Source organism: Patella vulgata, chromosome 7 (assembly GCF_932274485.2).
Source record: "Patella vulgata chromosome 7, xgPatVulg1.2, whole genome shotgun sequence".
In the NCBI taxonomy this organism is placed as follows: Eukaryota; Metazoa; Mollusca; class Gastropoda; family Patellidae; genus Patella; species Patella vulgata.
The window spans coordinates 48,104,373-48,116,990 of record NC_065885.2 but is presented as its reverse complement, the minus strand read 5'-3'; the positions used below and the strand labels follow the sequence as shown (position 1 = coordinate 48,116,990).

The 12,618-nt window shown below is 37.5% G+C and overlaps 1 protein-coding gene across 1 annotated transcript; it reads left to right on the top strand.

The window, feature by feature from the left end:
- The first annotated feature begins 38 nt into the window (after positions 1-38).
- Positions 39-3,329, top strand: LOC126827187 (uncharacterized). The gene is made up of 2 exons (XM_050556425.2): positions 39-192; positions 2,068-3,329. Exons 1-2 carry the CDS (start codon positions 170-172, stop codon positions 3,125-3,127), a joined length of 1,083 nt encoding a protein of 360 aa, XP_050412382.1. The 5' UTR covers positions 39-169; the 3' UTR covers positions 3,128-3,329.
- Positions 3,330-12,618: the final 9,289 nt, after the last annotated feature.

The following is a 12,618-nucleotide window of genomic DNA, read 5'->3' as shown; positions in this document are numbered from 1 at the left end:
CATTTTCAAGCTATTAATAGAATGAGTCACGTGATGCATATTTATTTCTCAACCTATTGCAATAGATATAATAGAGTTCGTCGATGTAAGAAATATTACACAGTCGACAGGCGTTTAGTCATTATCTACACACAGGAATAACTTATAAAGATAGTGTTATTTATTTACGATGGCGGAAAATAAGTTTAATGGGTAAGTATTTCGTTTTCTGTGTTGTTTTCGTTTATATCAATGACCAATACTAGTCCAGGAGCTAATGACAAAATAATATGGTCATCAGTTACAAAAGGTTTGATCCCCCAAATTTGTAGCAGGTGTCGGTAGGAGTAAAAATCAATTGGTCATATCGGGCACTGCTGGGGCGTATAGCCGCAGCAGCACCTTAAAGTAGCCCCAGGGAGGCCTAAAATTAGGTCATAAGTGACATGGCTGAAACTTTGTAGGGACAATGTATCCATAGTCGGAGTAAATATTTCACAAATCTAACCAAAATTTCCGGGGCTTTCCCCAAGTCAGACCACGCCCAATATAGCCCACGGGGCTAATAATATAGTCATCAGTTACATGGCTGAAACTTACCAGAAACGAAGATCCATACTTGGTAAATACAATTTTCAAAAATCTAACCAAAAATTTGGGGGCTTTCCCCAAGTCAGATCGCTCTAAAGTATGTCCGACCACACCCTAAAAATGGGGCTTTTTATATGGTCATAAGTTACATGGCTGAAACTTACCAGAAACAAAGATTCATACTTGGTACAATTTTCAAAAATCTAACCAAAATTTTGGGGGCTTTCCCCAAGTCAGACCGCTCTAAAGTATGTCCGACCACACCCTAAAAATGGGGCTTTTTATATGGTCATAAGTTACATGGCTGAAACTTACTGCACACAAAATCCATACTTGGAAAACATATTTTTCAAAAATCTAACCAAAAATGTTGGGGCTTTCCTCAAGTCAGATCGTGCTAAAGCCTACCTGGCCACGCCCTAAAAGTGGGACTTTTTATATGGACATCAGTTACATGACTGTAACTTACCAGAAATATTGTTCCATGCATGAAAAATGTATTTTCGAAAATCTACCCATAAATGTGGGGGCCTTAAAATTGCAGCCCTACCCACCACCTCTATATAATCATGTAAACATATTTACATTTTAAAAAGTATGAAATTAAATAACAGTATAGAGGTTATACTGTAGCGTTATCTTTTAGTTTTGATACTGTTGTCTTTTAAAGGGCGCGTATCTAATATACATTATGAGAAGCGCGTGTGCTTTCTGACATTATTAAATCCGTCTCTGTGATTTATGAGTTCATCAGGATTTTCCGACGTGTTTTCCCCTTGTCAGTGGTGCAGAACGGAGGGCCTGACAAGGACAGCTGTCTAGTCCTTCGGATGAGACGAACAACCAAGGTCCCGTTTATATGTTGGAATGCACGTAAAAGACCTCCTGGCAGTTGGAATTCGATATAAGAGTAGGCGATAGTGCCGCTGCCCGGGCAAAATTTCCCTCATAGCACACTGTATGGCGTATGCCCGTCTTCATTAGCCCAGTATAGGAGCAGAACAGTAGGACGTTAAACCTCATTTCATTTCTCTGTGTTTTATGGAGGCCGATGTTATTGTATGGCAAGGACATCGTCTAGTTGTTGGGATCTTACGAACTCCCTTTGCAGTTGGCATTCGAAAGAAGAGTACCCCGTAGCGCCGCTGTCAGGGCTAAATTTCCCTCAAAGCACACTGTATGGCGTAATTCCGTATATTATACATTGTCTTAATTTAGAAATTACATGAATAGAAGGTAGAAATTAGACGATGGCACGACACTAACAAATTTAGAATTTTGAATCTAATATACCCCCAGAAACAATGAACGGAATTGAGCAATTTGTTAAAACATATTTCTGAAGTGTTTCTAGACAAGTGAAAAGTACTTCAGGGAGGTAATGTTTTACGGATCATTTTCCTCGTGGTTCAATAATTATTCACCTGTGTTTATCATTCATCATTCAATGTTTGTTATCAGATTATTAATAATAAATCAGTGTATTATACATTACAGTGAAATGATAAGAAAAGAATTAGAAGAGAAGGGTGTATGTGTGGTACCAGGTGTTCTTAGTGAAGAAGAATGTGATGAACTTGTAGCTTCATATCGTCATTGGCTAAAACAATTCAAAGATGAAGACTGGCCTTTCCACATGAATTCGGTTATACAACAATATTACATCGGTCATTTCCAGCCTACGTGGACAGCACGTCTCAAGTCTAAGGATGTCTTTAAAGAAGTCTGGCAAACGAACAAACTTCTAACTAGTTTAGACGGCGTCGCCATATCACCCCCACCAGAGTTGGGTGGTTCCGCATTCGCAGTGGCAGATGCCCACTGGTTTCACCTTGACCAAGGTGCCATTCGCCAAGGCCTTCACGCTTATCAGGGAGCAGTATACTTAGAGGAAACGACGGAAAGTGACTACGTGTTCCGCGTGCTAGAGGGCTCTCATAAATTACACAAGCATTTCTTCGAAAAATTCTCTAAAGCAGCTAGAAAATCCTCAAGGCATGATTTTTATAAACTGACCCCAGAAGAATATGAATGGTACATAGGACAAGGTTGTGTCAAACGTACCATACCTGTTCCCAAAGGAGGAATGGTTCTGTGGGACTCCAGGACAATTCACGACAATTGCAAACCACAATTTGGAAGACCAAATTCTGATAGGTGGCGCTTTGTTGTATTTTCCTGCATGACGCCGGCAATATGGGCGCGAGAAAAAGACATCACCAAGAAACGGACAGCTTACAAAAAAATGTTAATGACGTCACATTGGCCATCACAAGAAGTGGATTATTTTGATGATTTTATGCCGACACATGAAGGTAAAATCCATACAATTAAAGCTTTACCTGATATAGCCAAAACCCAAGAGGCTCAGCAACTGTCTGGTGTTCTAGAATATGATTTTGAAGATGGCCAAAGCAATGGCCCTGAAGCACCCACGTGGATAACACTTGAACAAATTGGACTTGATCCAAACGAGAACGGGGACGACGAAGACTATCCAACAGATGGATCAGTACCTGCATGGCAGAAAAAAAATAAAAATAAATACCATAATTAAATTAATCCATGTTCATGTTGTTAAATAGAAATAATGGATTAGTGGCAGATATCGTTATTATGTAAATTATTAAGAACCAATGATTATCCAAACAGAATAATACATTTACAATAATAAACAAAATTTTATCCAAATGTAAATACACTGTTATTATATGGTAGAAGTAAAATAAAAGGTACAATAAAACTTTCATGTTAAACTACACTATTGTTTTCTTTGTGTTGACACAGTTTCGTTTTGTGCGGGCGTGGTAAAACAGATTCGTTTCGAATAAAGTCAATGGGAAATATCACTTTATTAAAAGTAGTATATACCATGAATCCATGATGAGTGCAGTGTCTTGTTAAGGAATGATGGATCTTAGATCCTTGTTGAACAACCCGAAATCCATTGATCAGATAACCAATAACCAACCATTTTCCTGATTGCTCGATCATGGTTGTAGGGTTGAGGGCCATTGTGTGTAAATCGTGCACTGAGAAGAGTGTGGTGGTTTCTAGTACAGCCTTATACGAGACAAGGCTACCTCGTTCGTTTTCTTTGGATTCTCCTGTATTTCCTCACTACTAAAGGAATATAAATATTTATGCCCTTTTATTTAAAAATATATAACCCATTAAAGATCATTACACCATTTTATATTATCTAAGTGAACATTTCACTGGTCCGATCCACTTCTCATAAGACGTTCGATAACTGATTCAAGATATTTCATTTACACACTGTGGCACATTAACAGTTTTTGTTTTACCTGATTTCGGAAATGTCCCAGGTTGGCACTTGTCAGTTTTGATGTCTTTGGGCGACAGGGAAAGTGTGACTAGTCGCTCGGATGGTACGACAGAGCCGAGGTCTACCCATGGCGTGCACGTAATTAAATCATTAACAGTTGGAAATCTGCCTCAAAATGACTAAAATATTGTGTTGACGAGACATTAAACCCCATTCCATTTCATTCAATTCTGTAACCATAATTGCGCATTCATCAGGAAGATGTATTTTTTAAAATAAATATCTGATAAGATTTATGGTGTCCATTTTTATACGCCCACATTTTCATTATGTCGTCGCCCCTGTCCGTACGGGCATCGAAACATCTAGTCTCTATTAGTCTGGATATGTTGTCAAAATTTGAGAATGATAGGTCATTGGCTAGAGTATCCAGTGTATTACATTTTCATGAACAATGACTAAGGGGGTAACTAGCCCTAAAACAAGATGTCAACGCCCATGAAATTAATTTAAGAATTTCCATTTCTGAAAATCCATTTGCGTTGCCAGTTCAATATCCAACACTCATAATTTTTTTATTGTTAAATTCTCTCTTCATGGACCATATCTAGGGCCTATTTTTTTTTTAAAAAATTAATCCTAATTCGTCGTTACGATTATTTCGGGAAGTGGCGCAACTCATACTTGACAAAAAATACTGGGTATTCAAACACATAAAAAACAAAACAAACAAAAAAAACTCCCGGTTACGCATGGGCAATGGAACTTTTCGTTAAATGTTGACAACAGACTCAGGCCCAATCTCCCAAACAGATTTGTCTTCCCTTGCAGTAGCGAGACTTGAGTGGAGAATGACCCAGGCCCTCCGTTGTACGTTGAAGACTAGGATGTTCTGGGTGATCGAGACTACCAGACGTACGTTCACACTTTGTGAACACTCTACTGGTCACATTTTTTATCCGATAATGTATGTTAATATCAAAAAGATCTAGGGTGGAGTTTGACATGTATCGTACCGCAAATTCCTTGATTATTGCTCCTGATTGCGTTTTTAGCTTGTGGAGCGTCTAGGGGTCACAATGTTTATTCGATTTAAATCTGGGGTGGATTCTAGCACGTATAGGACCGTATCTTCCTTGATTATTGCTCCTGTGTACGTTTTTAGCTTGTGGTCCCTCTAAAGCTCTAAAGGTGACAATGTTTATTTGATTTTAAATACCTTTCAATAAATAATACATGTTCATTATACAATAATTGCGGGTGAGTTCGAATTTCGTGAAAATCGGACCGAAACCTCCTGTTAAAATGCAAAGCATGTAGATATATAGAAGTTCCATAGTCTCTGCCAAATTCAGATATAATCTCTGCCCAACTTCAAATATACATGTATGTTAAGGATCAAAAGATCTTGCTAGAGTTCTGGATTTATGCCACCTGCGTTTTATGCAAACTGTTAAATGTGTACAAATACCTCGATTTTTGGCCTATTCAGATGAGATCTAACATGTATGTTAAGAATCGTATGATTTTGGATGAGTTCGATTTTGGTGCGCATCAACAACTTGGGTTATGGCCATTGCCTTTTACACAAAATGTGAAATATGTACAAAGTTTGTGGACTCTCTAGAGCTAACATTTTAGATAAAATATAAAATGTATCTTCAGAATCAAAAGATCTCGGATGAATTTGATTTTGGTGCGTATCGGACCTTCCGTTATGGAGTTATAGCCCCTTAAAATTCCGAAAGGCTATAGTTTTCGACAGATCTTTTTCAAATCTGGTTTGAAGCAATGGGGTTATGAGAGGACGAACCCTATTGATTATCGGGTTTCCAAAGTTATGCCTCCTTAGCCAAACATTTTGTGAATGCGATGGAGGCTACAGTTTTTAACTGATCTTTTTCAAATTTAGTTTGTAGCATTGGGACCAACACTATCAATAGTCAGCGTTACGCGATAGAGGCTATATACAGGAATAGCAAACCCAGTGATTAAAAGCACAACACAGATATTTTAATATTCATAGCAGTCCATAAACTTGTCATGAATATTAATCAAACAATCAAACATTATTATAACTATTCTCTTCCCTTACAGCATCATTAATACGCTATATTAATTAATGGCGCTTATAAAAGGGAAAAAAGTTGAAACGTGTATAAACATAAAAGGGAAATATACATATGTACATCCTGTTATCTTTACAGATGATAAACTCTGAATACTGTATTTTTCATTATGGTTTTATTAATTGTGTGGCGTGTAATAATAGGTAAAGATAATGTTGTCACGTGTAGTAATATGGATGGCAGAGATTTGTGCAAAAGAACACATACGTAAAATAATATTATGGTCTTGATTAATTATTCTCTATTGCCAAAATATTAGCTATGGTGTAAGTTTATTCTGAAACGCAATTAAACATTTATTGTGACATTAACAGGACATGAGGTCTAAAAGCAAGGAATTGAGAAATATGATGGCTTAAACAATATTGTTATCTTTCATAACCAAAAATATAGAAAGTATATGCTGGTTATTTTGATACGTTAACTAAGCTATAAATTAATGAACATGTTGGTCATTAACATTTTTCTTTGTTATAAAACATATATCATATTTGTTGACTAAATTAGGAAAAAATCCCCGTCGATATACAGGTTTAGGGTGAATGCCCATTTCATATTTGGGATTTAGCTGTTATCAGTTGTTTACGTAAATAACAGAGACAAAGAATAAACAGAGACAAAAGAATATCCACCTGTATAAGGGAGCGGGGCTAGAATAATTTGGAGAGATCATGTGGATTCTTTAGACGACTATTTCATGCGGTAGTGTTTTCCTGGGTTTAGCCAGGCTGGCTAGATTTTTACAGGACTAGGATTGGAGAGAAAGAGATGTTAGTTTTAAATATTGTAATGTATACTACAGTGTAACTGTTGTGACATAAAATGTTTAGCAAAAAACACTATCGTTGTCCTTGTTACTTATTTGAGTCGGTATCGTGAGAAAACACAATGGTGAAGTCCTTAAGAAGAAAGATACAACAGTAGTAGTCCAGGGCCAACCAACCCCCCCCCCCCCCCCATAAGACGATTAGGCCAAAAACTAAGATGTGTAGTTGGATAGTACTATACACGTCCTACGCCCGCAGTTAATTGGAAACAATATCGAACGTCATATAGTTTTCAAAATACTATGTCAAATATGCTATACAACATTTGTTTGTTTTTTTAGAAGACAAATGCAGGATTTACCATTCAATGTTTGTTATCAGATTATTAATAATAAATCAGTGTATTATACATTACAGTGAAATGACAAGAAAAGAATTAGAAGAGAAGGGTGTATGTGTGGTACCAGGTGTTCTTAGTGAAGAAGAATGTGATGAACTTGTAGCTTCATATCGTCTTTGGCTAAAACAATTCAAAGATGAAGACGGGCCTTTCCACATGAATTCGGTTCCTACCCCCCCCCCCCACTTTAGTCATTGTTCATGAAAATGTAATACACGGTATACTCTAGCCAATGACCTATCATTCTCAAATTTTGACAACATATCCATCTAATAGAGACTAGACGTTTCGATGCCCGTACGGACAGGGGCGGCGACATAATGAAAATGTGGGTGTATAAAAATGGACACCATATCTCGTAAAGTATTTCAAAACGAGCATAAACCTTATCAGATACTTATTTTAAAAAAATACATCTTCCCGATGAATGCGCAATTATGGTTACAGAATTGAATGAAATGGGATGGGGTTTAATGTCTCGTCAACACAATATTTTAGTCATTTTGAGGCAGATTTCCAACTGTTAATGATTTAATTACGTGCACGCCATGGGTAGACCTCGGCTCTGTCGTACCATCCGAGCGACTGGTCACACTTTCCCTGTCGCCCAAAGACATCAAAACTGACAAGTGCCAACCTGGGACATTTCCGAAATCAGGTAAAACAAAAACTGTTAATGTGCCACAGTGTGTAAATGAAATATCAGTTATCGAACGTCTTATGAGAAGTGGGTCGGACCAATGAAATGTTCACTTAGATAAAATGGTGTAATGATCTTTAATGGGTTATATATTTTTAAATAAAAGGACATAAATATTTACAATATTCCTTTAGAAGTGGAGAAATACCGGAGAATCCAAAGAAAACCCACGAGGTTAGCCAGGTGACACTATTCCTTGCCTCGTATAAGGCTGTACTAGAAGCCACCACACTCCGAACTCCAGCAAGATATTTTGATCCTTAACATACATGTATATTTTAAGTTTCATCTAAATTGGACAGAGGCTATGGACATTCTATATATCTAGCCTACATGCTTTGCATTTTTACAGGATTTTCACGAAATTCGAACTCACCCGCAATTGTTGTGTAATGAACATGTATTATTTATTGAAAGGTATTTAAAATCAAATAAACATTGTCACCTTTAGAGGGACCACAAGCTAAAAACGTACACGGGAGCAATAATCAAGGAAGATACGGTCCTATACGTGCTAAAATCAACCCAAGATTTAAATCGAATAAACATTGTGACCTCTAGACGCTCCACAAGCTAAAAAACGCAATCATGAGCAATAATCAAGGAATTTGCGGTACGATACATGTCAAACCCCACCCTAGATCTTTTTGATATTAACATAGATTATAAATTTAAGATTAATCAAAATCGGATAAAAAGTGTGAACGTACGTCTCGTAGTCTCGATCACCCAGGCCCTCCTAGTCTTCAACGTACGGAGGGCCTGGGTCATTCTCCACACAAGTCTCGCTACTGCAAGGGAAGACAAATCTGTTTGGGAATTGGGCCCGAGTCCGTTGTCAACATTTGACGAAAAGTTCCATTGCCCATGCGTAACCGGGAGGTTTTTTTTTATGTGTTTGAATATCCAGTATTTTTCGCCAATTCAAGTATGTTAAGCCAGCTCTTTATCTAATGTTTCATAATGCCGCTTTAGGTTAGGTTTCCTTCAAGATAATTAAAAGGGTGTCTCTGGTTGGCCAGCAATAACCAAGTGTTGGTTTTTTACATGTATATTGTCTCGTTATATTTTATCATGATTGGAGAAGCCTTGTTAGCATAAATGAGATCGACTGATGCACAGGCCCCTAATACGAGTGACGCAGCCACGAACTGAGCACCACATGTGCGAGCTTTCGAGGGGGTCCGAGGCATGCTCCCGTGAAATATGTTTGAATCTAGAGTCCCTGAAATGCCATATCCTGGACTTTGCTGTTTTCTGATGGTGAGAAAACACTTATAACATGAGTAAAATTGAGAACTACCCATGGGAATTCAATGTTATTTATTACGAATTTTGCAAAGTACTGTGACAACTTATGAAAGTGATAATTACATCATTTACATGGACCTATATCTTTGATATATTAGCCCCCCCCCCCCCCACGCAATAATTTGGCCGCAAGTACTCTTTTCTCCAGGTTATTGCACACAAGTAACTATTCAATAAAAAACAAAAAGGCTTGATTTTAACATGGAAGTGAGTAGAAGTGAGACTTCTAGAACTTAGACTATCAGAAGAAGAAAACCGTGCTATGCTCAATACTAATCCTTGGGGTAAGAGATCCAGCGGTCCTTTATTTCAAGTCCATCTCACGTCCGTTGAATCTATGACATAGTAGGTAATTAGAAATACGACGGGACAGAGTTTTATTTATAATAATAATAATAATTTATTCTGCATCAAAGGCCTCCGGCCCAAAGTACACGTATAATATAATATAATATAATAAACTTAATCATATAAAAAATAGTTTAAATAAGAATAAAGACATCAAATATCATCAATATAATACAAACAATCAGCGGTAATATAGGTTGTTAAATATATAAATAATATACAGAAATTTTTAGGTTTGTTTTATAAATTCTTCTCTTAATCTCATACTCCTCAATACGATTTTTTCTTCTAGTTCTTCCCACCGTTCTATTTCTTTTTCTTCAAGACCCAACAATATTAAATTTCCCGTTTTTGATTTATCTTCCAGCTTTTCTGTGCGTTTATGTAACTCACAGTTTTCTTTCTTCACACACACAAGCTCTGAAGATAACGAGGAAAAGTCCTGTAACTCCGAGAGCTGTTTTAAAACTATCCAACTGTTTTGTTATGGTTAATAGGGGTTGTGTGATATTTAAAAGAGTTTTACCCAGGTCTATATCTCCAACTTTGGGGCTTGGTGAATCATAGTTCAGGGTTGTCTGTCTTGTATTCACCTTACTACTTGTGCGAACAATTAAAAGTGATGCCATAGTAGTGTTTGCGAATAAAATGTCAATTTACCGTTTTATAATAGCGTTTTATATGGCTATGACACACGATGGGACCAGGAAGAAGATAGTGTTGTTGATTTTTTTTACCTCGTCTGTTTGATATACATGTCTGATTATTCATCATATTACTGGGGTCATACTAAATTGTTATTTATCCCTCCTATAAGAAACAACAACAGTTGAATGGATATCGCCTGTCATCCTGTTACCTATTTCTTTACAACAAGTGCATAATGTCTCATCTTACACTACTGCCCCTTAAAGTTAATGAGATTTTATAGGCCTACTCTTTCCTTGTGTACCTTATCCATGAAATAATTCACTGCTATCAGCTATGGCCAGTTAAAACAAGCGGTTGCCATGCAGGATATGCCCACATTTTGCAAGAAATGGATGGGAAAGAGGTAAAATCAAGGGCTCATCCCCACATTTAAGATCTTTTGATCATGAACATATTTGTTAAGTTTCATCAGAATGGGACAACAATGTTACCCCTCCCCCCCACCCCCCAGGGGGGCATAAACAATTTTGCGTAAAAAGCAAGGGCTATAACTCTAGAATGCAAGGTCTGATGCGTACCAAAGTCGAAGTCATCCAAGAACTTTTGATCCTTAACACATAGTTTAAGTTTCATCGTGAAAGGTCCACAAACATTTTGTGTAAAAGTCAGGGGGCGATCGATACGCACGAAAATTGACCTCCGCCAAGAACTAGTTATACTCGTCTTAAGTTTCATATAAATTGTGACCTCTCGATGGTCCACAACCTGGGTCTTACATGCTTTTATTATACTGTCTGCGTAAAGGGGAGCGACGGGAAGTTTCGGTCAACCATAATTATGGTGTAACGGTGATATATTTTAACAATTTTGAAAATAAGATAAAAATTGTGACCTCTAGAGGACCTATGAGCTAAAAACGTGATATTTCATACAATCAGGGGGCCATAATCCAGAAGGCTACGGTCCAATACGCGCCAATAGCTACCAGCAGATTTCGTCAGGCATTTTCTGTCCGATTTTTACGAAATTTAAACTCAATCGTAATTATGGCGTAACTTTGATATACTTGAACGGTTTTTACAATCAAATAAAAACTGTGACTTCTACAGGGTCCACAGGCTAAAACGTGATTGTTCGTACAATCAGGGGCCACAATCCATGAAGTGACGGTCCTATATGCGCCAATATCGAAAGAAACCGAAATCTTTCGGTTATAAACATATATTGTAAGTTTCATCAAAATCGGAGAAAAATTGTGACCTCTAGAGTGTATACAAACTTGGTATTATTATGCATATATTTGTCAAGTTCAGGATTAAACCACCATCGACTTTGTGTTCGTAGTAAGGGAATTAGAAAAGAAATAAAATTTCACTTCATTGCGGAGTATTTTTTATTAGCCAGAAACCGTTCAGAAGGCGTCTCCGACGATCTAGACCCCCCCCCCCCAATAGCTTCCGGGGCCTAGGCGGCACCTGGACCTTCCCCTGTAGACCTAGGATGGTAGCCCCGCCCCGCCCCTAATAAAGAATTGCTTTCGCCGGCCCTATTGATGAGTTCCTGTTTCATTACTGAATGCATAACAGTTCTTACTAATTTGAGCTTTGAAAAAAGGGCGCGTATTGTGAAATACAAACAAAGCAATTAAACATATACACTGATATATTCATACATATATTAAGTATTTGGGATTTTTTACTTCTATTTTGGCATTGTTTGTTTACCTCATACCCCCGTCCCCCAAACCCCCATCTGCCCCCTAGTCAGATACTTAAGCTCGATAGTTCCTTGAAACACAAACTCTCTCTCTCTCTCTCTCTCATCGATTTGTTTTGGTCTAGAATCGAAGAGTGTTTGAATTGACATTTTCTGCCAGGTTTGGATAAACATTCATGAGTTACAAGCGGAAGGTGAAAGAGTTAAGAGGTTGGTTATTACGATATGTTCAGCGGATGGATACATGTTTTGGCATGGCTACTTCCAGTTTGTATTTCTGAACATTTATGTGGTCAACCTCATACAAATTTTTCAGCAAATTAGAGGCATGGTCATTTTTGGCTCTGTATGTAGTGAGGAGCGTTCAGCCCAACATAAATTTGTGAAAAAGTTGGAGCCGGACAAAGAGGCCAAAATTAACATTGAACTCAACGTGTAAATAACTGGTTGTCTGCATCCATACCCTCAAAACTCCCTAGCCTCATTACTGGTCTACAACCATAATTCACGATTATCCAGCCAGTAGCGAGTTGTTGAACATAGAGCAATTTACACAATACGAGATGGACACCGCTCTTTAATTTCGTCAGCCTAGCCTCTAATAAAAATAATACCATATGACTGTTCTCTGATAGTTTACTTCTTATACGCATTTTATGTGAAGATTATATACAATTACGTCACTTTTAGATCCGCAATGAAAAGCGAAACAAACGTTGCTTTATTACAATAATAGT